Source organism: Hipposideros armiger, unplaced genomic scaffold (genome assembly GCF_001890085.2).
Source record: "Hipposideros armiger isolate ML-2016 unplaced genomic scaffold, ASM189008v1 scaffold_335, whole genome shotgun sequence".
NCBI lineage: Eukaryota > Metazoa > Chordata > Mammalia > Chiroptera > Hipposideridae > Hipposideros > Hipposideros armiger.
This window is the reverse complement of record NW_017731685.1, coordinates 1,463,701-1,488,877: the sequence shown is the minus strand read 5'-3', so window position 1 is coordinate 1,488,877 and position 25,177 is coordinate 1,463,701. Positions and strand designations below refer to the sequence as shown.

Below are 25,177 nucleotides of genomic sequence, written 5' to 3'. Positions count from 1 at the left end.
AAATTAGAGACCTGAAAACAATTATTTGCTCTAAAATGCAGAAAACTGTAACATCAGCATGATGAACTGCCGAGTTTAATGTGTATAAAATGCAGCACATTGTTACTCTATTATTAAATTTAGTATCCACGATGTCATCATCATAACACTTGAAAATAATTTATGGATTATGTTTTCTCATTTTAAAAGGATTCCTGAGTGTGCCTGATCGATAAGACATCATTGCTGATAGTTCATTAACTGAGTGACTTGCAGGCTCATCATTTCAAAAGCAAAATTACAAAAACCCTTTGAAGATTCTTCTGGAGCAAAAAGTAGATTTTTCTGAGGCTTGGGTGTATATAATATGTTTGGTATGATACGGGATGGGGCCTCACACACTCATGCACACTCGTGGAGTTACCACCGAATGCTCTTGGGCAGGGCGTTGGGTGGGAGAAAAATAAAATGTGCCATTCAGAGCTGTGTCTTCAACAGCTCAAACACTGTGAAAGCTTTTGGGTCCAAAGTCATCTGACCATTGGGGAGGGTGTGGTAGATCCCCTGCTACACCAGAAGTGTGCATAAGGGACCCGAGAGTGGCAGCGTCCTCTCGGCCTGTATTCCGGTGAGGCTGGTGGAGCGTCCGTGCCTCCCGCTGCGCAGGATGTGTGTCGTGTAAAGGCACACATTCCAAGGAGGCCGTGTTTACATTGACGACACCTGCATTTGAATATTTATTAGGACAGTGTTTCAGCAGATGACATTAAAGTGTTCTTTGCTAAGAAAAGTAGTGTGCCCCAACACATTCCAGTGGCTGTACTGGGTCCTGAAGAGGGCATGCCGTTAGCATCAAGGCATTGCTTGGGCTGCAGCCCTGGGCTGACAGAGAGAGTGATGCTCCCACGGCCCAGCCATCTCTAGCATCCCTTCACTGTAGGATGTGGGATCTTGACCTACAGGGAATTGTTCCTCTCACACAAGGCTGAGTCCCCGCAGTGATTCTCAGAGCCCAGAAGCCATCGCGTCCTCTCTTTTGTGAAGTATTCTCCTAAGCTCCCCCTTTACGCCTATCAGCAGCCTCCGTGTGGAATGAATCCACACAGGTAATGTTCCCGTGCTTGGCAGTCTCTAAGACAGCTTGGGGAGTATAATCAATAATGTTGTAAATATTTTTTAGGGGGTCAGATGGACTCATGTCTTGTTAAGGAGACCACTTCATGGATGATGCAGAGGCTTGACCACTGCACTGTACATCTGAAGCTGCTGTTGAATAATATTGTATGTCAACTAAGATTTGATATATATGTGGTTATGGGATGTGGAGTACAGTGCAGGGAGTGGAGTCGATGGAATTGTAATAGATAAGTATTACCTATTGGGGGAGGGAGATGGTCACTTTGTGAGGAGTGAAAAGCATAACTATTGCATTGTTTTGTACACCTAAAACTAATAATAATAATAAAAAAAGAACTGGGGCAGGGCAGTTGATTCCCTGGGGAGTTTCTGCTTCTCCAATAAATTACAGGAACTGTATGTTCTCACCAACCTATTTTGGTCCCCATCCGCCAGAGATGACGAGGCCCTCTGACAGTCTGGCTCAGCTGGGGCCAGTGCTGCAGGGGTCACACTGAATGCAAACAGCTGCTTTTTCTACTTCCTTCCCCCCCCCCCCCCCCCCCCCCCGCGCTGGCTCCCTGGGGACCGAACCCCAGGAGCAGACTCCTCAGAGGAAGAGAGCCTGACTGACTCCATACCAAAGAGCCCTGCTGTCAACCACACCCCCTGGCCATGGCCCTGGATGTCCCCACTAGGCCAGGCCAGGAGTGGCCTGAGGCTGGGCTGCCTGCCTCTGCTGAGCCCTGAGCCCAGAGCTTCGTGCAATCCAGGACTTGGAGGAGGGGTATCTCATCTTCCCTGGGATGCCCTTCCAACTTCTTGTCTCTCGGGCCTCTCCAGGAAAGGCATGTTGCTGAGATTCCTGATGTAACTTAAGAGTATTTGACCCATTCCTTCCCCCTTGCTCTTCAAAGGTGTCCACAGGAGGAAATTCCTTTGACACACACCCCTGCCATCGTCATACAGAGAATATATTTCTCAGTTCATCTTAACCAGGGTTTTCCAACATGTGCTGAAGGAAGCGTCAGCCCCATGAGGCGCTCCTTGTAAATGTGAGCAATGTTTCTCTCCCCTCTCCTTGAAGTTTTACAGTGAAACGAGCCTTTAGTTCTGAGAAACTCCACCAACATAGAGACCAGTTTTAACATAATCTGCTATTTTTTCCACAATAAACTTATAGCATTGAACTTGGTAAACTAACACACACTTAGCTAGAACGAAGGCTATCAATCTTTTCAGCCAATCCTCTGTATAATTCAATTTGGAAATTTGTCCACCATAACTTAATCTTATCCTGAACTGTCAGTGGTCTCATGTCCTTGCTCCCACTCGTATTTGAAGGACCTAGTTCTGGCGTCAAAATTACATTTTATACCCATGTAGAAGGACTCTGTGTTCTGATGGACCCTATGATGCCTGCCTGGAATTAACCAATATCTTTAAGCACTTGCTGTGTGTCAGGCAGAGCCCTTGTCCTCCAGGGGGCTCACAGATTAGAGTCAGATGTCCCAACATCTAATGCAGTACCCTGAGCTGAGTGTGTAACTAGTGGGATTTGCAGTGGCGGATTAACCTGGCAAGTCAGGGAGCGTCCTGAGTCTGCTGGATGAAAAGTGTACTGAGCATCTCCCATTTGCTCCCCAACCCTCTTTCCTTCCTCTGTCCTCTATGGACTATATCAACTGGCTCATCTTCCTTTAGATTTCAGCTGGGTTTGAATAACTGGGAGCACTGCAGATATCAGATAGAGGGAGGGGAATGTGCTTGGGAATTTATTTCTCTCCGGGTAGGGTTTCCATGAGCTGACATCATGCCTCTTCTGAAGGTCATGGCTCCTGCCAGGCAGCCCTCTCCACCCAGCTCTGATTTTGGATTCCAGGAATGAATCTAGGGGTGGGGTAATGCTAGCCCTGATGTTACTTGCCCTGCTGGACTGTACTAACCATTGTGCCTTCCGTCGCCACTGCCCACACCTGTGTAAATACTGCGTGTATTAAACTCTCCTCAAATTACTCAGTTTGAGTGTGTCATCATCTATTCCTGTTGGGATTCTGATGCAAAGAGGATCCCCATCTAAGTGAGCTAACTCTGTGTGCAAGGATCTGAAGCTGCTTGGTGCTTGAAGGAGGCCCTATCAAAATAGTAGTTCACTATGGCAGGAGGGTAGAGGGGGCGGGGCAGGAAGCAGCAGCAGAGCAGAGCAGTGCTAACAGCTGTTGCTGAGGTCCTGTGCACTGCTCTGGGTGTCTGGAGCTTCTCAGGTGTCATCCTATCTAGTCCTCTCTGAGTAAGGAGATTCATTGTTATTCCATTTTGCAGGTGAGAGAGCTGGGCTCTGTGACTCTAAGTAACTTGGCCAAGGTCACGCAGCCAGGAAGAGGTGGAGCTGGCTGGGGACTCAGCAGTCAGAATTCAGAGTCCACCCTCCCATCCAGGGGAAGGTGTTTGGGCTTCATCCCAATGCACGTCTCCCTGTCCTTTCTGTACATTGAGCTTTACCTTCTGCTGTAAAACTCATTTCCCACAAAAGAACACAAACGTTTTCGATAGTTTCTTTCCTTATAATGATGTCTCATTAAGCTGAAGTGTTTTTAAAAGATAAATTAATGTTAGAGCAGAATTAATGAGGCGTGATCTTCCCTTATACCTCTCAGTAAAATTAAACCTCATCCTGAGTAATGGATGGAAATCCTGGAAGGTAAGTGCAGTCTTGTATCTGGTACCTTTCAAGTGGAGTGGCTGCCCCTGTGTCCCTTGACGAACATTTATTTTCTCAGAGCCCATTGAGAGAGCTCATTTAGCTGCCTGATGCCTTGATCTGGCTTCCCAGGAAACAGCAACCTCGGTCATCCATTGTTGGCCCTGGGTCAACCTGGGCTACAGCTCAGAGTTTCCTGATGAGATTAAACATCAGGCAGAATGACTCCATGGTCTTCCAAAACCAGCTTGGGCAGCTGCCACTTGCATGCCCAGAGGGAATCCAACCTGAAGGTCTGAGTGTCTCTGCTCAGGCACCTCTACCTGGAATCTCAAGTGCTTTGGCCCTAAAGGTTCTTCGTATTTCTATTGTGAAAGAACCAGGAACTACCTAAGGAAGCTGAAGATGATAGTTCATAAGAACTACAGGCAGAACTGGTAAATTCTTCTCTGTGACATTGGTGGACAGTTTAGCAGGAGAAAAGGAAGGGGGAAATGCTTAGAATCCACAGAATACAAACACAATCTCTTAATTAAAAAAAAAAAGGGTTTTGAGTTCTATCCATGCAAGCAGAAAGCACTGGCTAAGAACCTTGGGACTCGTCCAGGCTAATTACTTATAGCTGGCTACAGCTCGTGTATGTGAACTCGACTTCTGTCTTCAGAGGCATAGCTATGGGAGAGGGTAGATCCTCCAAGTTCCGCTGTGGCTCTGGTAGCATCGGCAGGTTCTGGCTAGTTCTTGCATTTTTCATATGGTCATTTAGTCCTATTAATTCTTCAGAGTTAACAAATATCCGAAACTTTTTATTAGAGAACAAGAATGAGATGTCACTAGGTTTGCAAGTTGGACTAACAAGGGAGAAATAGTAATTGGAGTAGTGGGGATCTGAGATAATATTGCAAGACAGAAGGACATGCTTAATTCCTTATTTGTGGCTCTTTTGCATTCTGTACTTTGTAGCCCTGAACCGTGATGGTTTATTTGCCACTAGTATAAATAAACCACGGCTTGTCTGTTTCCCTACTGGAAAACAGTTAGGTTGCTTCCTGTTTTACTCTTTTTCTTTCTAGTGCTGTAATAGACATCTTTGAACCATGTCTCCTCCATGTGGACATGCGTACCAGTTTGTCTCGGGCAGACACTGTGAAGGGGGCTTTCTGGGTCACAGGGCATGATCAACTCGACTAGGAATTCTCAAATTACCCTGTAAAGTGAGTGTACTCATTTACTACGCTGCCATCAATGTTTGGGTTTCCAATTTCGCACCAACACTTGGCATTATTAGACTTTTTTTTCTTTTTTCTATGATGAGTGTGGCGTTATATATTCCCTGATTACTATATATTTTTATATTAGCCAATTAATCTTCCTCCTCTGTGAATTGCTTGGGTCATTTGAGTTTTTCATCTTGTTTTACAGGATTTCTTATTTTGGTTGGCTACTAATCCTGCAGTTTTATGCATTGCAAATATCATATGTCAGCCTATGGCTTACCTCTTTTTTTTTGGTGTCTTTGACAAATAAAAATTTTTACAAAATTTAATGTGATTAAATTTATCAATATGTTTCTTATTTTTAGACCCAACACATAGAATATTCTGCTGCTTCTTTTTTATTCCCTCAATTTGTTACTTTAGCTCACCCTTGGGGAAAAGTTACCAATACTCTGCTATGAAATTTTAGACTGAAAAGGTTTAAATTAGCCATTTTAGGGTCATAATTAGGTTCATAGAACACTGGGACGAACACTGAGGTCCCTTTGGCACTGTTGAAACTGAATGCAATATGAAACACCAAAACAAGGAAAAGATGTTTGCTTTGGGAAAACTGATTAATACCAGGATATTTCTATATTTCTCTCTGCTCAAGGTATGACCCATAGAATGGTGAGGCAGCATGATACAAATTCTAGTTTTCTCTGGGCTTTGATCTTCCTCTAGAATGAGTATCCACGTACAGTTGTATATTTATTTAATGTCTAATGCCCAGATGTCTCTTCTGTCCTGCTTGATGACACAGGATTAATAAGATTTTGATAATACTATCCAAAGGAAGATGGTAATTGAGTCCAGAAGACAAGACAAAAGGTTTTAAGAAAGAGAAGAAGTGTTGTTTAGCAAAGTGTTGTATTACCTACTTGGTTAGAGCTCTCACGTCAACCCTTACTACTTTTTGTCTATAGGAGGAAATGAATTGATTCTAAATCTTCCAAGAGTATTATATAAGCTTCAAAAAAAGAAAAGAAATAAACAGCTTCAGTAAGGTGTCTACCTAACAAAAAATTCAAAGCAAAACAAAACGCAAGAAGATGGTTTACTTTTTGCTATTCTGGGAGCCATCTCAGGGGAACCTGGAAAGTTGACCATCTCTTTATCTCTCAGCTCAGCTGGAAGACGTGGGGGTTAACATTCGCCAGTCCTAGCCCCACAATAATTTTTCTCCTTTGAAAATAATTAGAACCAGAAACAGTTTACATCAAAGTGCTCAAGCATCAATATTGTGAACACGAACACTCGTTAATTCCCAGACATAGGGTTCCAGATTATTTACTAGCTTAAGAGAGGGAACCTGTGATTGTTTCGGTTTTACGTATTTTTCTCTTGGATATTTAGTCAAGTTCCCAAAGCCAAGATTTTCTTTTATGTTAAGTCAAGACCCTTGGAAACATTCTTGCCTTATGTTTCCTAACAAAATTTAAAATCTAACTGGGAAGGATCCTATTTCCGCCCCCATAATACCTACCTAAATAAAAGCGCAGAAGCTTTTAGATAAGGCCTCTTGCTTTGTGGCACACCTTTGTTTGTTCTACAACTACCCAAAATCTCGAAGTTTAGAGAGAGCACGAGGCATGCAGTTATTTCTTGCTTTTTCTTGTAAATATTCTTTAAATTACGTGTTCTTTTCCCTTGATGTTAAATGAAAGATCCAGTACCACGAAGAGTGATAATATTGTAAATTCGGTAGGAGTTTTGCAGTTGTTTTCTTCATTATACACCATCTCATTTGATCCTTACAAACCTCCCTGATAAGGCAGGCCAGGAAGGTGTTATATAGTATGTGCATTGTGAGGTTTAGATCAGGCTGAGATTCTATAGGCCCCAGGCACAAGCAGCTCTCTGCTCAAGTTTATATATAAGGTGGAAAAACTATTGTGGTCATCTTATTATGTCAGCCTCGTGTTTTATATTTATTTTACCTGGACGTGTGAGTTGTTCCATGCAAAAGATGAGTTTAAGAGTAGACTTGCTATTAGAAAATAAGGCTTGGCTGAACTCTGCCTCATGGATGTTTGTGGGTAGGCTGTCTTAGAAATGCTTTTAAAATGCAAACTCACACACGCCTTTTTACCTCCAGCCAGCAGAGCCAGACATCAAAGAAGAGGGCCGGAGGTGAACTCATGGATATGAAAATACTAACGGATGAACTTAAGGGTAGTTTTGTTAAATGTCTGCTAGACATTAACCAGCATATCCAAATGCTACTAAGCCTCCATTTTCAGTAGTTTATTTCTTCAGATTATATAAACATGACTAATTCAAACATGTATTTAGTCATAAATACTACAGAGCACTTTATCTCTTATATAAATGTTTAATTGAAGTATAATATATATAAAGAAAAGGCACAACTCATACATTGCTTAAGGGCTCGTCACAAAGTGAACACACCCATGTAACTACCATCTAGATCAAGAAATAGAGCAGCAACCCCGAGGCATCCATGTTCCCCATTCCAATCACTACTTCCTCCCTTCATCCCTGAGAGAGCCAGTAGCCTAACTTTTGTCACCAATGATTAGCTTTTCTCCTCACCTTTATGGATGTGTAATTGACAAATAAAATTGTAAAATAAAATGTACAACGTGATGATTTAACATTTATACACATTGTGAAATAATTACCACAACCAAGTTAATTAACACCTTCATCAACTCACAGAGTTGCTATTTTTTGTGTGTGTGAGAATGCTACTCCCAGCCAATTTCAAGTATATAATCAGAAGTTATTATTATTTTTCTTAGACTCCTCATATAAGTGATACCATACAGTATTTGTCTTTCTCTGTCTGGTTTATCTCACTTAACAGAATGCTCTCCAGGTTCATCCATGTTGTCACGAATGGCAGGATTTATTTTTTATGGCTGAGTAATATTCCATTGTGTGTGCATAGTACCACATCTTCTTTATCTATTTATGTGTCAACAGACATGTAGGTTGTTTCCATATCTTGGCTATTGTGAATAATGATGCAGTGAACATGGGAGCACAGGTATCTTCTGAGATCCTGTTTTCATTTCCTTTGGCTATATACCCAGAAGTGGGATTGCTGGATCATATGATAGTTCTTTTTTAATTTTTTAAGGAACCTCCATACTGTTTTCCATAGTGACTGTATCAATTTACATTCCCACAAACAGTGCACAAGTGTTCCTTTTTCTCCACATCCTCACCAGCTCTTATCTGTCTGTCTTTTTTATAATAGCCGTTCTAGTGGGCGTGAGGTAATACTGTGGTTTTGATTTGCATTTCCCTGATGATTAGTGGTGTTGAGCAACTCTTCATATATCTGTTGTCCATTTTTGTGTTATCTTTGGAAAAAATGTATATTCAGATCCTCTGCTTATTTTTTAATTAGATTATTTGTTTTATTGTTGCTGAATTGTGCAAATTCCTTATATATTTTGGATATTAACCCCTCATTGGATATATGGTTTGCAAATATATTCTCTTGTTCCATAGGTTACTTTTTCATTTTGTTGGTTGCTTCTTTTGCTGTGCAGTAACTTTTAGTTTGTGTAGTCCCACTTATTTAATTTTGCTTTTGTTACCTGTGCTTTTGGTGTCAGAGCTAAAAAATAATTGCATAGACTAATGTTTATAATTAGTTTTGTCTCTTTTTGAACTTCGTATAAATGGAATCAGACAGTATATATTCCTCTGTATCTGACTTCTTTCATTCACTGTTATGTATGAGAGAATCATTCATATTTTTCTATATAGTGGTAGTTTGTTCATTTTCTCTGTTCTATGCTATTCCCCTGTGTAAATTTATCACATGATACCGTAGTCGGTACTGATTGGCATTCCCTTAGCAATACATGACAGCTCCAAATCTTTACCTGTACTTGGCATGAAATAGAGATACTTTCCCTTCCGCTATCCAAAATGCACCTTAAATCATAGACATTAGTCAACTGAAATCATACAGAATTTATTGAAGGCAAGTCTGACAAAGTGCTATATTACCCTAGACATTGAAGAGCTATAAAGGTATATAAGATGCAGTCCCTACCTCACTCATTGGTGGTGGAGGTAGTGGTAAGGGAAAGTGTTAAGGAGGTAGCAACATATCCAATGACAATATGAACATAAAGACCCATACCAAGTTAGAGGAAGCGTGTCTGTAGGAAGGGTTACTTTGGATTGATTGTTTCCATGAGACAAGGGTTGTATTCATTAAGACAATGAAGCTTCTGCTACAAAACTAATCCCAAAACATATGATGAAGGAAACACAGCAAAGGTTGTTTCTCAGTCATCAAAAGTTAAAAACAGGTTCCTGATTGGTGGTTCATTCTGCTCCAAATGGTGATTCAGAGATCCAGATCCTTCCATGTTGTAGGTTCACCATCTTCAGCATGTAACTTCTAGGATTGCTGGACTTGTCCACGTTAAGGTGGAAAAAGGAGGAAGAACTAGAGGATAGAAAGTTTTAATAGCCAGATCTGAAAAGAGTGTAGGTCATTTCTATTCAATTTCCATTGGCTAGAACTCCACCACGTGGCCACCACTAACTGCGAGGGAGGTCAGGAAATGTAGTCCAGCTGTGTGTCTAGGAGATGGGATGGGTTTGTTGACCACCTAGCAGCCTTTGCCACAAGTCTCATGATGGCAGGGCATTTAAGATAGGTCGTGAAGCAACGTGAAGTATTTTGACAGACACTGGAAAGGAGGATTAATCCAGGTAAAATAAAAAGCATGAAGAAGGACTCACAAGTAAACAGAAACAAATGCAAGAGTGTATTTGAAAAATAAGAGATGGTTCAGTTTTAGACGCAGAGTCATGGATAAAGAGAATAAACTGATGGTTGCTAGGTGAGAGAGGGGTTGAGGGGATGGGTGAAAGAGGTGAAGGGATTAAGAAGTACAAATTGGTAGTTACAAAATAGTCACAGGGATGCAAAGTACAGCATAGATGATATAGTCAATAATATTGTAATAGCTATAGTCAATAATAGTGTAATATCAAATGGGCACTAGACTTCTTGGGGGATCACTTCATAAATTATATAAATGTCTACCACTGTACTGTACACCTGAAACTAATATAAAAGAATATTGAATGTCAACTGTAATAAAACAAGAGATGGTCCAGTTTTTTAGGAGCCTGTAGAGCGCATCATGAGAGAAACTTAGAAAGACAGATTGAGGCTATTTCCAACCTGAAGCCACATTTTTAGAGGTTTTAGAATCCACACTGAGGAACGTACATCCACCATGTTTTTTGTTTGTTTGTTTTTTGTTTGTTTGTTTTGCTATTGGGGCTCACTCCCACTTGTAGGAAAATTGTGGCCCAGATTGATTTTCTTTCTTTTCCTTCATACTCTGGTCTTTCCTAGACTTTTTATGTTTATCTTCAAAACATGCTGGCAGCAGTTAAGGAGAGGGGTATAGACCCTCAGCATGGGCAACTTTATTTTGAGCATTTGTACCAGAGAGTTTCAGTGTCTCCCTAGGGGCCTCCTTCCGAAAAAACCAGTCCAGAGAATGGTATCTGCTGAATGCTGTTTGGGATGGATCCCAAGTTCAGTAGAGGGAGGAGGGAGAGGAATTCCTTTCTGACTCTAGGACACAATCAGCTTGTGCTCAAGATCCTGAAATTTAATTACCCACGCTGTTATCTTAGCTTGCATAGCTCCAACTGTGGCTCAGCGTTAAAAAAGTATCCGGTCCTTTAAAACCCAGCCTCAGCCTTCAGCTTGATGACCTCGTGAGAGTGATTAATTGGGAAGGGTGGGAGCTGGGGAAATCCTTTCCCCTCCCTTCAGATCTGCCAACTTGGCTTTGAATCTACAAGAATGTTTTGGCTGGAGAATATACATCTCCACACCCTCTACCCTCACCTCTGCCCCATGTTGTGTGTTCTATTTGGTGATCATATGCATTCATATTTGCTAAACTAATTTTGACCCAGGCTTTACAATGTGCTGCCCCTGGAAGGCTTCTGCGTGAAATTATTCCTCGTTCCTTAAGCCTCTGACCATGAAATTAATGACTGAAGATTTATCTTTGCTCTACAGTTTGGGGTGGATTTGTTTCATTGTTCCTACCAGGATGTAAGCATGATTGTATATCTTTCTTAGACCATTGAAATAAAGAGAAAACAGAACCTTTGATGTAACACCCAAACATCTAAAAGGTCCTTTTATTTTTCAAAGCGAACTTGAAAGAGACTTAGCTCACAGTTTTTCAAGATCCTGAGCACGTTGATTATATTTGGATTTTATGGAAAGGGAGGTGTTTACTTATTATACATCTAGACTTTTTTCCCTCTAACTGGTCACAAACCTCATTTAAAGAAATCATTGTTACATTGTAGCCTTTGTCCTATGCGCATCTTTCTTCCTCTTCTTCACCAAGACACCCTCACTGGTTCCTCTCCATGGCCGCCTTCTGTACTTAAGTCTTCAAAGAACTAAACCTTGGTGGTGGTAGGCATTTGTTTTTTTGGGTTTTTTTTTTTTCTCTTTTGGTTGCTTGCATGTGGGAAAGATAAAACTCTTCAGGCCAATGTCTGTGGTACCAGCTTACTCCCCCTGTGTGCTTTGAGATTTGTATCCCTCTCAAAACACTCAAACATTTGGGGAGACAGTGTGATGCAGGGGAATAGAACATGAGCGGAAACTAAGCTGGGTCTAACTAAGACGTGGGTCCAAATTCTAGCTTTGCCTTTTACCTCAGTGAGATCTGAATAAAAAACTTGACCTTTTTGATCTTCTGAGCCTGAATTTTGATAGCATTGATTAGTTTTAGCTGTTTTTGAGTTTTATCTAGCCAGAACAACACAGTATATAGTCCTTTGTATTGGTTTCTTTTACTCGATATTATGTTTGTGAGATCCATTCAAGTCGTTGTATGTAGCAATAGTTCATTCAGTGGCATTTATGGTATCGTGTTATAAATTGAAAGTCATTTGTCCTTTCTACTTTGATGGACATTTGGGTTGTTTCAGCTATTATGAATTGTGATTCTATGATAATTTTTGTAAAATCGTGCATATACACATTCTTATGAATAATGTCCTATACTGGTTCCCCTAGAAGCAGCTCTGAGAGAGATTTGCTTACAGGAAGTTTATTTCTTTCTGCCATCAAGATCAAAGTTGCCTACACCTGAAACTAATATAAAATAATATTGAATGTCAACTGTAACTGAAAAAAAATAAATAATTAAAAAATATCCTTCCCCTGTCCCGCTGAAAAAGATCAGCGTTGCCTTCAAGATCAATACTAGTGGGCGAACGAGAATGAGGGTTGGACAGAGAGAGAAGCTAGACTGTGATGCAGTTACAACAAAGGCCTCAGACAGCCTATGAGGAACTCTGGTGCTGAAATGGCCCTACAGAGTTGTGCCAATCAGAAGCAAGGAGGCTAGACCTTTATACGTCCCTCATTCACCAGTCATTGCGTGTGAATTGACCCAGGAAAGGGAGAGTGGTTTTCCATGAGACATTTCTCTTCCACAGAGAGTGGGGGCCACGTTTGTGAGCTGTCATCCATCAACATTCCTAGCAGGTGGTAGAATGAGTGTTCCAGCCCTAAATATCCTAAAGCGTGAATGTGCGTGCGTGTGCATGTGCGTGTGCGTGTGCGTGTGCGTGTGTGTGTGCGTGTGTGTGTGTGTGTGTGTTGGGGTTGAAGTTGAGCAGTACACACAGTGTCCATTACATTGTACCCAAAAACCATCTTAATTTAGATTTTGAGATTCCCCAAGTGGGATCTTACCACAAAGATAAAGAAACATTTATAGAAGGGAAACATAAATGTGAGAATATTCTATGCATTAACTTAATGTTTTTTATATTATGGAAGAAACAAAATTGAGAACCATTGGAGTAGACTGTTTATCATTCTCTACCTTATGGCTTGACTTCCTGAAAACTGTCAGCATTGTTCAGGATGTTCTGAAATCTAGTTATGGAATGAGTATATCCTAAAGACTTCCTTTTGTGCTGAGAAAATAACGGAAAGGAGATATATGAATTCACTGTTGCCTCGGATTTCATTTTTCAGAGTGGCCAAGTCAATGAAGGTGCCTGTCTATGAGACCCCAGCTGGATGGCGATTCTTCTCAAACCTGATGGACTCGGGACGGTGCTCTCTGTGTGGAGAAGAGAGCTTTGGCACTGGTAGGCTTTGTGGGGTTGATGTTACCGGAAAGCGGGGGCTGCAGTTTGTGACCCAGGTTTAGAGACCTGTGAGCCCACTGTGAACCAAAGGAAGAGTTAATTAGAGGTAAATAAATGAACAAGAAAGAAAGAAATTTAGTAGAATATGTGCTATGATACCCTTATCTCTTCTGTCCATTTCTTCTTTTTTAAAAACAATTTTCCTTTTACCCTCATCTTTAAAAAAATTGCTGTTATAGAAATTTAAGATAATTTATAAGAGTAGAGAGACTATTATACCGGATTCCCATATGTTCACTTAGTTTTCAACCATCAACTCATGGTCAGTCTGCTTGATCTCTACCCTCTTCCACAAGGGGAACCCTCCTCCATGATGATTGTGAAGCAATCTGTAGTGTGAATCTGTAACAGCTATTGAGAAGAAAAATATGTGACCACAGTACTGTTATCACACCTAAAATGTTAAAAATAACTTCTTCTTTCACTATTTTAAAGATGTCACTTCATTGTTTTCTAGCTTGCATAGTTTCCAAGAAGTGACCTCTAATTCTTATCTCTGTTTCTGTCTGCTCCACAGTCCCTGCCTCTGGCTGCGTTCAATATTTCCTTTTTTGCTTTTGTTTTCAACATTTTAGTTATAATATGTCTAGGTATGTGCACTCTTTTAAAACCCTGCTTGGGGATCTCTGGGATTCTTGGATCTGTTGGATTCTTGGATCTAAAATTTCCTTAATTTTAGAAAATTCTCAGCCATATCTTTTCAGATATTTCTCCTTTCCCCTTCTCTCTCTCTTCTCCTTTGGGACTTTAATTACACATACGTTAGATGAATTGTGACCATACTCCTATGTTGTCTCAGAGCTCTTACATCTACTGTTTGTTTTTGTTTATTTCTTTTCCTTTTGTGTTTCAGCTTATGTAATCACTACTGACATATTTTTAAGTCGTTGATTCTTTCCTTAGCTGCATCCAATCTACCGATGAGCCTACTGAAGAAATTCTTTATCTTTGATACTGTGTTTTTTTTATTTCTGGCATTTCTCTTTGACTTTTCAAACATAATTTCATCTCTCTGAAGAAATTATTTTTATACATGTTGTTTATATGTGTTTATATATGTTTTATACTATACATTGTTTATCCTTTTCATTAGGTCAATAAACAGCTATTTTAAACTCCGTCTGAGAGTTCTAACATTTGGTTCATCTTTGATTCTGAGTCTCTTGATTGCTTTCTCTCTTAATTGAAGCAGAGGTTTGTTCTTTCTTGCTTTTTGTATATCTCATAATATTTCATTGAATGCTGGACAATAAGTATATAAGAATAGTAGAGACTCAAGTAAGTAATATTTATACACAGAAATGGGCACACCTCTTTTATTCAGCCATTAGTACGCAAGGTTAAGTTAATTTAATCAGGAGTTGAGCTGGGTTTGGATTTTGTTGTTTCTGCTACAACTTTTAATGTACCACAGGCTTCAAATTCCCTCAGAAGGGGGATATTTTTTACTATGTGCTGAAAGAAGTGCTGGAGGAGATTTTTCCTTGTTTCTGTTTCATTTGCAGCTTCCAGCAGTTACAGCATGTCTGTGATACAAAATAGACTTCTAACACCAGGTGCTTGACTTTTCTCCAGTGGCAGCAGACCTCTGCTTAGTATTGGTGTGGCATTCTGGGTCCAAAAAGGTTTCCTCCCCTTCTCCAGGGGCAGAGGTTTTTACTTCAGCACCTATTCCAGTAGCAGTGGACCTTTACCTGGGCCCTTGAGAGGAGGTTTGCAGCACGTACATCCAGGAGCTTAAGGCTTTTGTGTCCTTGAAAGTAAGGCTTGGGGACCTGGAAGCCCTTCATGCTTGCCTCTCAGTAGCGGTACATCATCTCCTGTCTGCCAGCACCACCAAGTCTCCCTTTTATTTCTTGTGAGCTCCCCATAGAGGTCTGTGGGAGATAACCTGGAAGTGTGTCTCTTGTATTTGGGACTCCAGCCATTTTAAACAAACACTGTATGCTATACTTGGCCTTTAAGAATTTTTAAAACTATTATTATTACCTTCTTATCATGTATATGGAAGCATCCTCTTTCCCCTGTTCTCTGCTAAAAGTGGGACAGTTTTATGTCCGTTTTCTCCTTGGAGGGGCGTGTCACTACATAATTTACTTTATTGCCTTGTGATTTTAGATCTCTAATGAGTTCAAGAAAAGTTATGATTTTTGTAGGTTTCTTGGCCTTTTATTATTAGTGGGACTAGAGTGGCATTCTCTTGCAGATTTCCATGTCCTAGACAGAAGTGCAGAGGTGGAACTGCAAAAGTAATTTCTTACTTTCTCCTATTCTTCCCCGCCAACTTAATCGTTGTTGTTTTTTTGTCAGTTAGAATCCAAACATCTTACATTATAACTGGTTTATATCTCTTAAGTCTCTTTTAATCTGCATTTCTCTCCACATTTTCTCTTTCTAACTTATTCATTGAAGAGACTGGGTCATATGTCCTATAAAGCTTGTAACAGTTTTGATTTTAATGTTGATGTCCTCATTTTCCTTTCTAATGTGTTTAGTGCTTATATAAAGAGAAGGTATTTATTAATATGCATATTTTCTCTGGTTCATATTCACCTCAGCATAGTCTATTATTAATTATAGCATTTTTTTTCCTAAAAACTACATTCGCTCAGGATTATTTTAGGTATACAATCACATAATCTGTGACTAAAATATTTTTTTGTTTGCTTTTCTAATATTTATATCGTGTATTTCATATTCTTCACCTTATTTATTTTTTTTTAGCTGAGCCATCCTGCCACCTGTTGGCAGCTCAGCGGCTGCTCAGCTCAGGCCTGGACTTGAACCACTGTTGCTCAGAGCTCACACTCTTGAGCGAGCTCTTAACCAACTGAGCCACTCGGCCAACACCTATCATATTCTTATTATATTAGCTATAATCTTCAAAATAATATTAAATAATAATTGTAATAGTTCATGATTTTAATGGAAATGGATTTAATATTTTAGCATCAATTTTGATGATTGCTTTATAATATTGGTAAAATCCATCATTTTTTTGTAGATTTTTTCCTCTTCTCCCTTTACTTAAAACCTTATTAGAAATGACTGTTAGATTTATCAAGTGCCCTATAAGAATCTAGTGATATATTAGTATGTATTATTCTCCTTTATTCTGTGAATGTAATAAAATATCATAATTAATTTACTGATATCAAACCACTCTTGAATTCCTGTTTGAAATAAGTACTATTTAGTTATGCTGAAATAGATTGTAGTAAAGCCACTCTAACTGGTCATAATGATAGAATTTCAGGCTATGTTGGGGTTCCTGAAGGACATTCCTCCTTTTGGAATTTTCCCCTTTTACCAAAATCAGTTAGATTCTAGCAGCATTACCATTAATGGTGAAGGAGGGGTGGCATGCATCTTTGTTTCCTTGGAAAATGAGAAACCATATCAAGATCTCTCAAGCATTACTGAGTGAACTCAGACTGTATGGGTGGCAGCTGTACTTAGGAGAGTTAAATCTGTTATACTGTTTCTCTGCTAAGGCCCTAAGAAATGGAACAATTTCCTTTTCCTTTTGTGTTCTTGGTGCCTAAACCAGTGACTGACTTAAATACTCACTGATTATACATTATATATAATAATTCTACCTCCTGGTTATTAAAATAACACAAATCTAACAACTGGAATGGAACTGGTAAGTCCAGTTTATCCCTCCTTCACTCTTTTTTTTTTTTAAAGATTTTTATTGGGGAATTGGGGGAATGGAACAGCGTTGGGGAACCGGGGAAGGGGAACAGAGAAGTTGCTGTCCTTTTGTTCTTCAGTCTAGTTGTGGAGGACGTGGATTCACTGGCCCATGTTGGTATGATCATTGCGCTCTTCCTGGGTGAGGCAGTCACTTGATGGCCATTGGACAGCTGCTCACAGTGGCTCACGGCAGCTCACGAAAGCTCATGCCCGCTGCTGGCCAGCCCCACTGCAGCCTACGCCGTCGCCAGCGACTCACAGCAGCCCAGCTCCAGGTCGAGCTGTTGTTCACTATCTTAGCTGTAGAGGGCACAGTGTCACTGGCCCTCATGTGGGATCCGAACTGGGGCCTTGCTGCTCAGAGCTGGTGTCCCAAGCCAACTCTTTTCTTTTTTTTTTTTTAAAGATTTTATTGGGGAATTGGGGGGAGGGAACAGTGTTGGGGAATCAGGGAAGGGGAACAGACAGGTAGAAAAATTGCTGGGGTTTTTTCTTCAGTCTAGTTATGGAGGACGTCACTTCACTGTCCCATGTTGGTATGATCATTGTGGTCTTCCCGGGTGAGGCAATCGGTTGCCGGTCATTGGTCGGCCGCTCCCAGTGGCTCCCAGCAGCTCACGCCGGCTGCCAGTCACTCACGTAGCTCACAGCAGCCCACTGCAGCCCCGCTGCAGCCTACGCTGTCGCCGGCGACTCACAGCAGCCCAGCTCCAGGTCGAGCTGTTGTTCATCATCTTAGCTGTAGAGGGCAAGTGTCACTGGCCCTCAATGTGGGATCCGAACCGCAGCCCTGGTGCTCCAGACCGGGCGTCTCAAGCGAGCTCTTAACCAGCTGAGCCACTCGGCCGGCCCCCAAGCCAACTCTTAATCAACGTGCCACTCGGCTGGCCCCCTCTCTTTTTGTCATTATAAGCATTTATTGAGTGCTTCTATATAAGTATATAGTATATATATATATATATATATATATATATATATATATATAACTATATAAGTATATAAACTATATATAAGTATAGTTTTTAAAATCAAAGGATAAAAATATTACATGTGTAAACCATATCATACCCTTAGTAATAAATATTTCAATTTAATAAACATTTATTAAGTACCTATATTGTATAAGGCACTGTATTATATGGTATATAGAATGCAAAATGCTTAAGACCATACTCTTAAGAAACTCAGCATCTTTAGGGTAAATAATTAGAAAGTTGCACAGATGACTATTCCATAAAGCAGAACCTTTCAAATTCCATAATAGAGGAATAGACAAAATACTATGGGAGATAAGAAAAGGAGAAAATGCTTTGGGACTGGAAGTTCAAAGCAGACTTCATGAAAGGGGTGGAAGTTGGGCTAGTTCTTAAAAGAATGGAAGTGATTTGTACACATAGAGATGAAAGGACAGGGGCTTGTTAGATGGAGGAGCAATGTCAAGAAAGGAGTAGTGATGGGGAGAGCAGGGGACATGTGTTGTGAGTAGCTAGTTGTTCAGTTTGTCTAGAGCACTGTTTTCCAAATATAAATCAAGACTCATTTGGGGTCATGAGATTAGCGTAATGTCATGAACAGCTCTTAAAAAAATGTAATAGACTAAAAACTATCAGAATGCATTGTATTTAGTAAAGGTAAATGTTACTTTGAGAAATATGTACATGTAAATATGCACATGGGTATCTATGTGCACACTAGGTCTCACGGTAAAATGTTTGTATTTTGGGCCATGGCCAGAAATGTCTGAAAAAGACTGATCTATAGCAGTGGTTGGCAAACTTCTGTAAAGCACCAAATAGTAAATATTTTAGGCTTTGCAGACTAAGAGGCTACACACTGTCTCTTTCACAGTTACTCAGCTCTGCCACTGTGGCACCAAAGCAGCCATAGACAATACATAAGCAAATGCGTATGCTGTGTTCCAATGAAAATTTACTTACAAAAATAGGCCTAAGTCCAAATTTGGCCCATGGACTGACGTTTGGTCACCTCTGCCGTATAGGGTTAGGGTAGAGAAGGGAGTGTCATGAAGCAGGACTGGAAACATGAGTGAGAAGGGGCCAGTTTCTGAAGCCCTTTGCCTGCCCCACCTAGACATTGGGACTTGACTCAGCTGGAAATAGGAAACCGTGATTTGCGCAGGAGGGAGGTCTCCTTGCGGATACTTTCAGCAAGCTTTGCTTTCAGACAGTTTTGCTGATTGAAACATGTAGGCTAGACTAGAAGGGAATTTGAAAAATCTCTCACTGTTCTGTTTGTCTATCATTTTCCTTTCAAGGAGCACAAAAAAAGATTTTTCAATGTATAAAGAGCCCTAAAGGTATAGATAGCCTCCTCCATCAATCTTCAGGTTCAGGTGACACTAGCCTGATTTGACAGGTGAAGCTCCTGAACCCTGGAAGTAGTGAAGTTACTCACCCAGGGCTCCAGAGCCTGGAAAAGGCCTCCAGGTGAATTAAATGACAGTTGAGCTAAAAGACAGGACCCCTGCTATGTGGTGTGTGCTGCTTTCCACTGTGGTGATCAGTCTTTCCAATGAAAGCCACGATTAATTCCACCTCTCAAGCACTCAGCAGTGAATGGCTGTCAGGAGGCCTGAGGAGCCTGAGGAACTGAAGGGGAGCGTGGCTCCGTTCTGCTCCTGTACTGCGCTTTATGCACGCGAGCTCTTGGAGAGGCCCTGGGCTGGTTGCATCAGAATCCCCTGGGAAGCTTGCTAAAAATACAGGTTTTTCTATCCTATTCTTACTTGGAATCCCTGAGTGGAGCCGGAGAATCTGCATTTTAAATAAGTATCCTTGTATGATTCTTATGTGCAGTCAGGAATGGAAAGCCTTGCTCTAGTGAAAAGCAGTCTTTTGTTTTTCATCAGGAATGGTAGAGTGTGCCTGAGATGCCACATGTGGTCCTGGAAACCTAGAGGCCCAGGAATGTGAGTCTATGTGCCTCTCTGACCTTCACCTCCAACCTATAAAAGTCAGCTGATCATAGGAGCTTTCTTTTTACCTTGGGATGTGGTTTTCAGAATCAAGTAATTTACCTAATGAGTGGAGGAGAAAATGGAGAGATGCAAAGGTTTTTAGATCTGAAACTGAGGAGACGCTTCCTAAATTTAACCAAGATTTTTCGAATGGAGGCCTTGTTCAGTATCCCTGAGGCATGGAGCTATGTACCAACTAGGAATGCATCGTTGAGTGCCAGGAAAACTTGAAATTATGGATCTGCCTCAGGCTCAAAAGTGCCAAGCTTTTTGTCTGAGATGAGCAGGATACATCCTGGGTGGAAATTCCCCGTGCTGGCCTCTTGAGCACCCAGAGCATTCCAAGGTGACAAGCTGGTGACAGGATCAAAGTTCAGGCTTCCGTCCTATAGAAAAGCTCAGGCCCTAGACAATAGGAAACCTGTATTTATTGCTCTGCCAAAGAACCAAGGCCATTTAAGAAGCCAAATAATCTTTTGTGCTCGAACCAGGTATTCACCCACTTCCTGGGAAGGGCCCTGGAAAACTGCTTTACAGAGAGAAAAGAGAACATTTTATAAATCCTCAGGTATCAGTGGAAGAAAACTGTTCACCTCAATGGCATTGTGGCTACTTTTCTAAAGTTCTAAGTTTGAAGAAATCTAGACCTATTCCTATAAACAAAAGGGGATATAATGAAATACTAAAACTAAGACCTAAACCAAAAACCGTGAAGTTTTTAGGCATTTGTTGATGATGTTCTTCTGGTTTCCATCATTGTCATCAGTTTTCTAAGAAGTCATACCGTTTGGGGAGTGTATGACTTGTCACAGCTCAGAGTTTGTCCCTTTATAGGTAACACCAAAGAATTGCTGCATACCTGGAAGAGCTCCAAGCTTGACCACTGTCTTGAGTATTACTATTACTTTTATTATGTATTTTTAAAGGTAGCCGTACAAATTTGCTAAATAGAATCAGGCAGTATAACAATTTTTGTTGTTTCTAAGAAAGTGCTCACTGTTGAGTTTTTCACAATAATGATAGTTATCTTTTTAAATGAGCACTTTGTATATGCCAGAGCATTGCTAAGCCTTTGCTGTATGTCCATCTCTTTCTGTACATTTGGAATTCGTGATTTGTCCATCATTGTCACACCAACTTTTCCACTGTGAACTCCAGAGTACAGCCTGTGCTCTTCAAGTTAGTATTTTTACATCTGCCCAGCTTCTAGCACAAAAAGAAGAGGCCCAGAATACATGTATTCCATGTCACAGGAAATCTCAAGTATCTTTCTAGTCTCTTGAGATTTGCTGAATCCCTCTGCTTGCCATGCAGAGATTGTAAATGCCCTGAGAATAGGGGCCATGTCTATCTCATTCAGCTCTGTTTCTTTGATATATGTCAGGCCTTGAGTAAGTGTTTGTAGGATAGATGGAAGGATTGAAGGATGGACAGAAAGAAGGATGTATAGAAGGATAGAAGGAAGGAAGGAAGGAAGGAGGGAGGGAGAGAGGGAAGGAGGGAGGGAAGAATGAATGGAGGAAGGGTAGAATGATGGGTGGAAGGTGGATGGATGAAAAGAAAGAAGGAAGGAAGGAAGAAGCAAAAACTTCTTATTTTGGTATTTCTTCTTTGCAGTATTAATAGTTATATTTTTGTCATTCTTGAATGAATTTACTTCTAGAGATCTGAGCATTAGAGCACCCAAAGATTTGGAAGGATTCATAAAAACAAAACCACACAAATATACACCAGTTGGAAGGGGTGAGGAATGATGTTATGAATTATAATAAAATCATAATTATATAAAATTTTACAATTAAGTTTAGATATTTTTAATCATCATATAATTATCAGTGCAAATTAGTCGCTAACAAAGCATTTCTAGAAAGACTCCTTCCCAAAACCTGCATGAATGAACAGATTATAAATTTCAAATACTGTCAAGTATTTGTAATATATTTTATTCACTTGTTTATTTCCTGGGTGGGATTGCTGACAATTGCTGTAAACAGCCACATTCAACAGTGGGTTAGGTACCAGCTTTAGTGATTTTTGTATGTGCTAAATTCTGAGGCCTTTACCATACACATTCTCTGCTCTGTTGTCTTATGGTTTGTATTACTGACTTATTCTCTGGTCATTTTGTGAATGGACATTTCACTTCCCCTAATAGTTATACAGTTTCTAACACTTTCAGGGCCATACCTCTTCATTTATATTTTACCCCATGAACTGTGTACAACCTGACTCAAAATCAGGTTCACAGTCATGCTGTTGAACAAATATTGAATAGATTTAGCTGTCTCTTATTTATATAGTTGTTTTATTTAATAATATATACTTTTAAAAAGGTAAAATAAAGGAAAACCTTAGTCAGTCCCCTATCTAGATGATCACTCACTTTACATTCTGCTGTTTCCACATCTGTCAAGTCTCTAGAGAAAGTGGCCTTATAGACCTGTGAATTTCAAATGATTGAGGTTCTCATTTATTTGTGGCCAGTTTGTGTGAGTTTGGCTGGCTAGCAGATATGATGTGAGGGTGTTGTGATGACAGCATTAGCAGTGCTCGGAGAGCAGTTTCATGGCTGGGCTAGTTGAAACAGGCTGTGCGCACATGTGCTATTCAATCTAGGCTGAGCCGGAGCACAGAGGTGCTGTGATTGACATCCCCAAGTGCCACCTTGTAAAGTCCGAAAACTGAAACTCCCTTCTGGACCCTTTACAAACTATCAAACCTGGTGCTGGGAAACAGAGCTTCCTCCAGGAGTGGGAAGAATATGTTCATCACATAGGATCCTTTTCTTGGGGTCTCCACGGTTTCAGTTCCATTGATCCTTCAATTCATCCCCCAAGCTGATGAGAAGTAGCAAGAGGGAGTGTTGTGTGACCCCTAAGTGTGGAGCAGAAACAAAGGAATGGGGCCTCTGAGGCAGTGTCCACACTTAGCAGTGCATTCTGGGACTGGGAATCCTGGGAAATCATGGCCCTTCGCCACAGACTGAAGGATTCCAAATAGAATAAGCATTTCTTTTCACAGTGCCTGCTACGGGACTTTCAACAAGGGGGCCGTCCCTTGGTATTTAAGATTCAGTCCCTAAAATTGTGCTTTGAGGCTTCTCCACCAGCTCTCCGATAGTTGCTAGGTGGCTTCACTGAGAACAAAGTATAATGACTATAGAGTGACAGGTCCTCAACCTTGTAATGCAGGCCTTAAACCCACTGGAGAGATTTCTGATACAGCTTATGTCAAGGAAGAATTCTGTGAGTTGTGTTTGTTGTTCCCATCAACAGTGGTGACGAAGAAATGGGATGGGATGTATGAGTTAGGAAGTGCCACCGTCCCTTACCTTCCTGTGCTGGTGTGCTCGTGGGAGAGAAGTGTGTCAGCTGGCTGGCCACAGTGTTGCTGGTGTTTTGCCCTCCTCTGGGGCAGATGGCATGACTGCCTTAGGGCGTGCAGATGCAATGCTTGGCGGCGCCTCCTATACATTATTCTACTGAGACTTCTCAACAGTGAACTGAAATCGGGACCATACTGACTCCTATTTTACAGATAAGGTAACTGAGCCTTAGAAAGGAACGTCAAGCCACTGGCTAAAGTCACAGTGCCAGAGCCAGGATTCAAACCTCATCTCACTCTCTCCACAGGGCTCTGCTGCCCATGTTTTAGAAAATGCCAAGAGGACATTTTCTTCCATCTGGTTATTCTTTAAGGCGGAGAATGAGTGCCAGGGGACTTGGGAGGATGGTATGGAAACAGCGCAGCACCAGGAATTGACAGACCGGGCTTTAGTCTTGACTCCCCATCTTTGTGGTTCAACTACCTTACACAGGTCGCTTAACTCCTCTGGGCCTCAGTTTCCTCATTTATAAGATGAATCTGTTCTCAATGGGATGATCTGTCAAGTTTTTCCCAATGTAACATCCCAGTTTGCTGCTAGCTAGCTACTTTTAGTGAGGAGTGACTCTGATGAATTATATCAAATTTTATACTGAGTTTCACTCAATAATTTATTTATTCATTCTGTGAATACTTACTGCACACCTCTTGTGAGCCAGGGACAGGACAGAGTGACTAGTCATTTCAGACACAGGCCCTTCCCTCAGGGTGCTGCTATGGTCAGGCTATTAGCCAAAAGCCACAGCATATTTGTGTCAATAGTCATCATCATCATTGTCGTGGTAGTGGTTCTCATCAAATTTATTGTGACTTAGTATTATTAGTAGAAGCCGTGTTGCCCGCAGCACAGGATGAGCTACATCTGTCAGTTGCCGCCTTTCTGAGCAATAAAACAAACCTTTCTGAGCTGACAGTGGGCTGTTACCTGCTTATATGCACCAGAGCTTTGTTTTCCAATTGGTGAAAATTTTAGAGCATTTTTTAAAAAAGCATTTATTTTTAAGCATGGAAAAGTGACAATTTTTCCATGAGTCTTGCTTGTTGGCCCGATTTTAAAAGCTGAATTAAATGGTTTGAGGCATGGAAAGAAAAATAACCTGTCACAATTCTGAGCATGTTCTCTAATCTCAGATTCACCTGCAAGGCATGTCTCCCAATTTTCCCTCATAACTCTAAAAGACAAATCCTTGTCTTGAGTGGATAAAAGAAGATGGGAAGAATTTCACTGCAAATTAATAAAAGCTTCATTTGCAAATTAAAATGGTAAATTGATATGAGAGGAGAAGTAAAGGGAAATTTGGCAACTTTTCCTGCATGTCTAATGTGAGAAGGAAGAAGTGCAAATTCATTACCCAAATCTTCAGAAGGGCTGCCTCAGCCCTAACAATGTGCTGTATTTTATCTGCTTTATTGCAACTCCCAAGGCCACTGTCATTATCTGGCTATTCTAGTAGTAGCCAAGTCCAAGGCATCCAAGCCAAGCTGCCCAGGTTGAATCTTCTTTTTACTACTTAGTCACCTTGTGACCTCATACAAATGACCTAACCTCAATCTCTTATCTGTAAAAAGGAGATATCAAATTATGAAAATTAGATAACGGATGTTTAAAATGAGTTCAGTGACTGGTGCTTTACTGTTATTCTTCCAAAAATGGAATTTATCTCACTTTGCAATTCTGCTTCAAGAGCAAATTTATATATGTATATATATGTATAAATTATAAATTATATATATAAATTTTATATATATATATATATATATGAGTCAGAAATGACAGGAAATATCTAGTTTCTGTCATTTCTGACTCCAGGAAATGTGTGGGCTAAGGTTTGCCCCAAATGTGCACATACC

At 40.6% G+C, this 25,177-nt stretch overlaps 1 protein-coding gene across 5 annotated transcripts in view; it reads left to right on the top strand.

Moving 5' to 3' along the window:
* PGM5 (phosphoglucomutase 5) overlaps positions 1 to 25,177 on the top strand; it is a 183,986-nt gene that overhangs the window by 101,492 nt on the left and 57,317 nt on the right. For all 5 annotated transcript variants that reach the window (XM_019661118.1, XM_019661120.1, XM_019661119.1 and 2 more), the window contains exon 7: positions 13,091 to 13,206. In XM_019661118.1, coding sequence (XP_019516663.1) covers positions 13,091 to 13,206 — 116 coding nt within the window. The remainder of the gene's footprint in view (positions 1 to 13,090; positions 13,207 to 25,177) is intronic.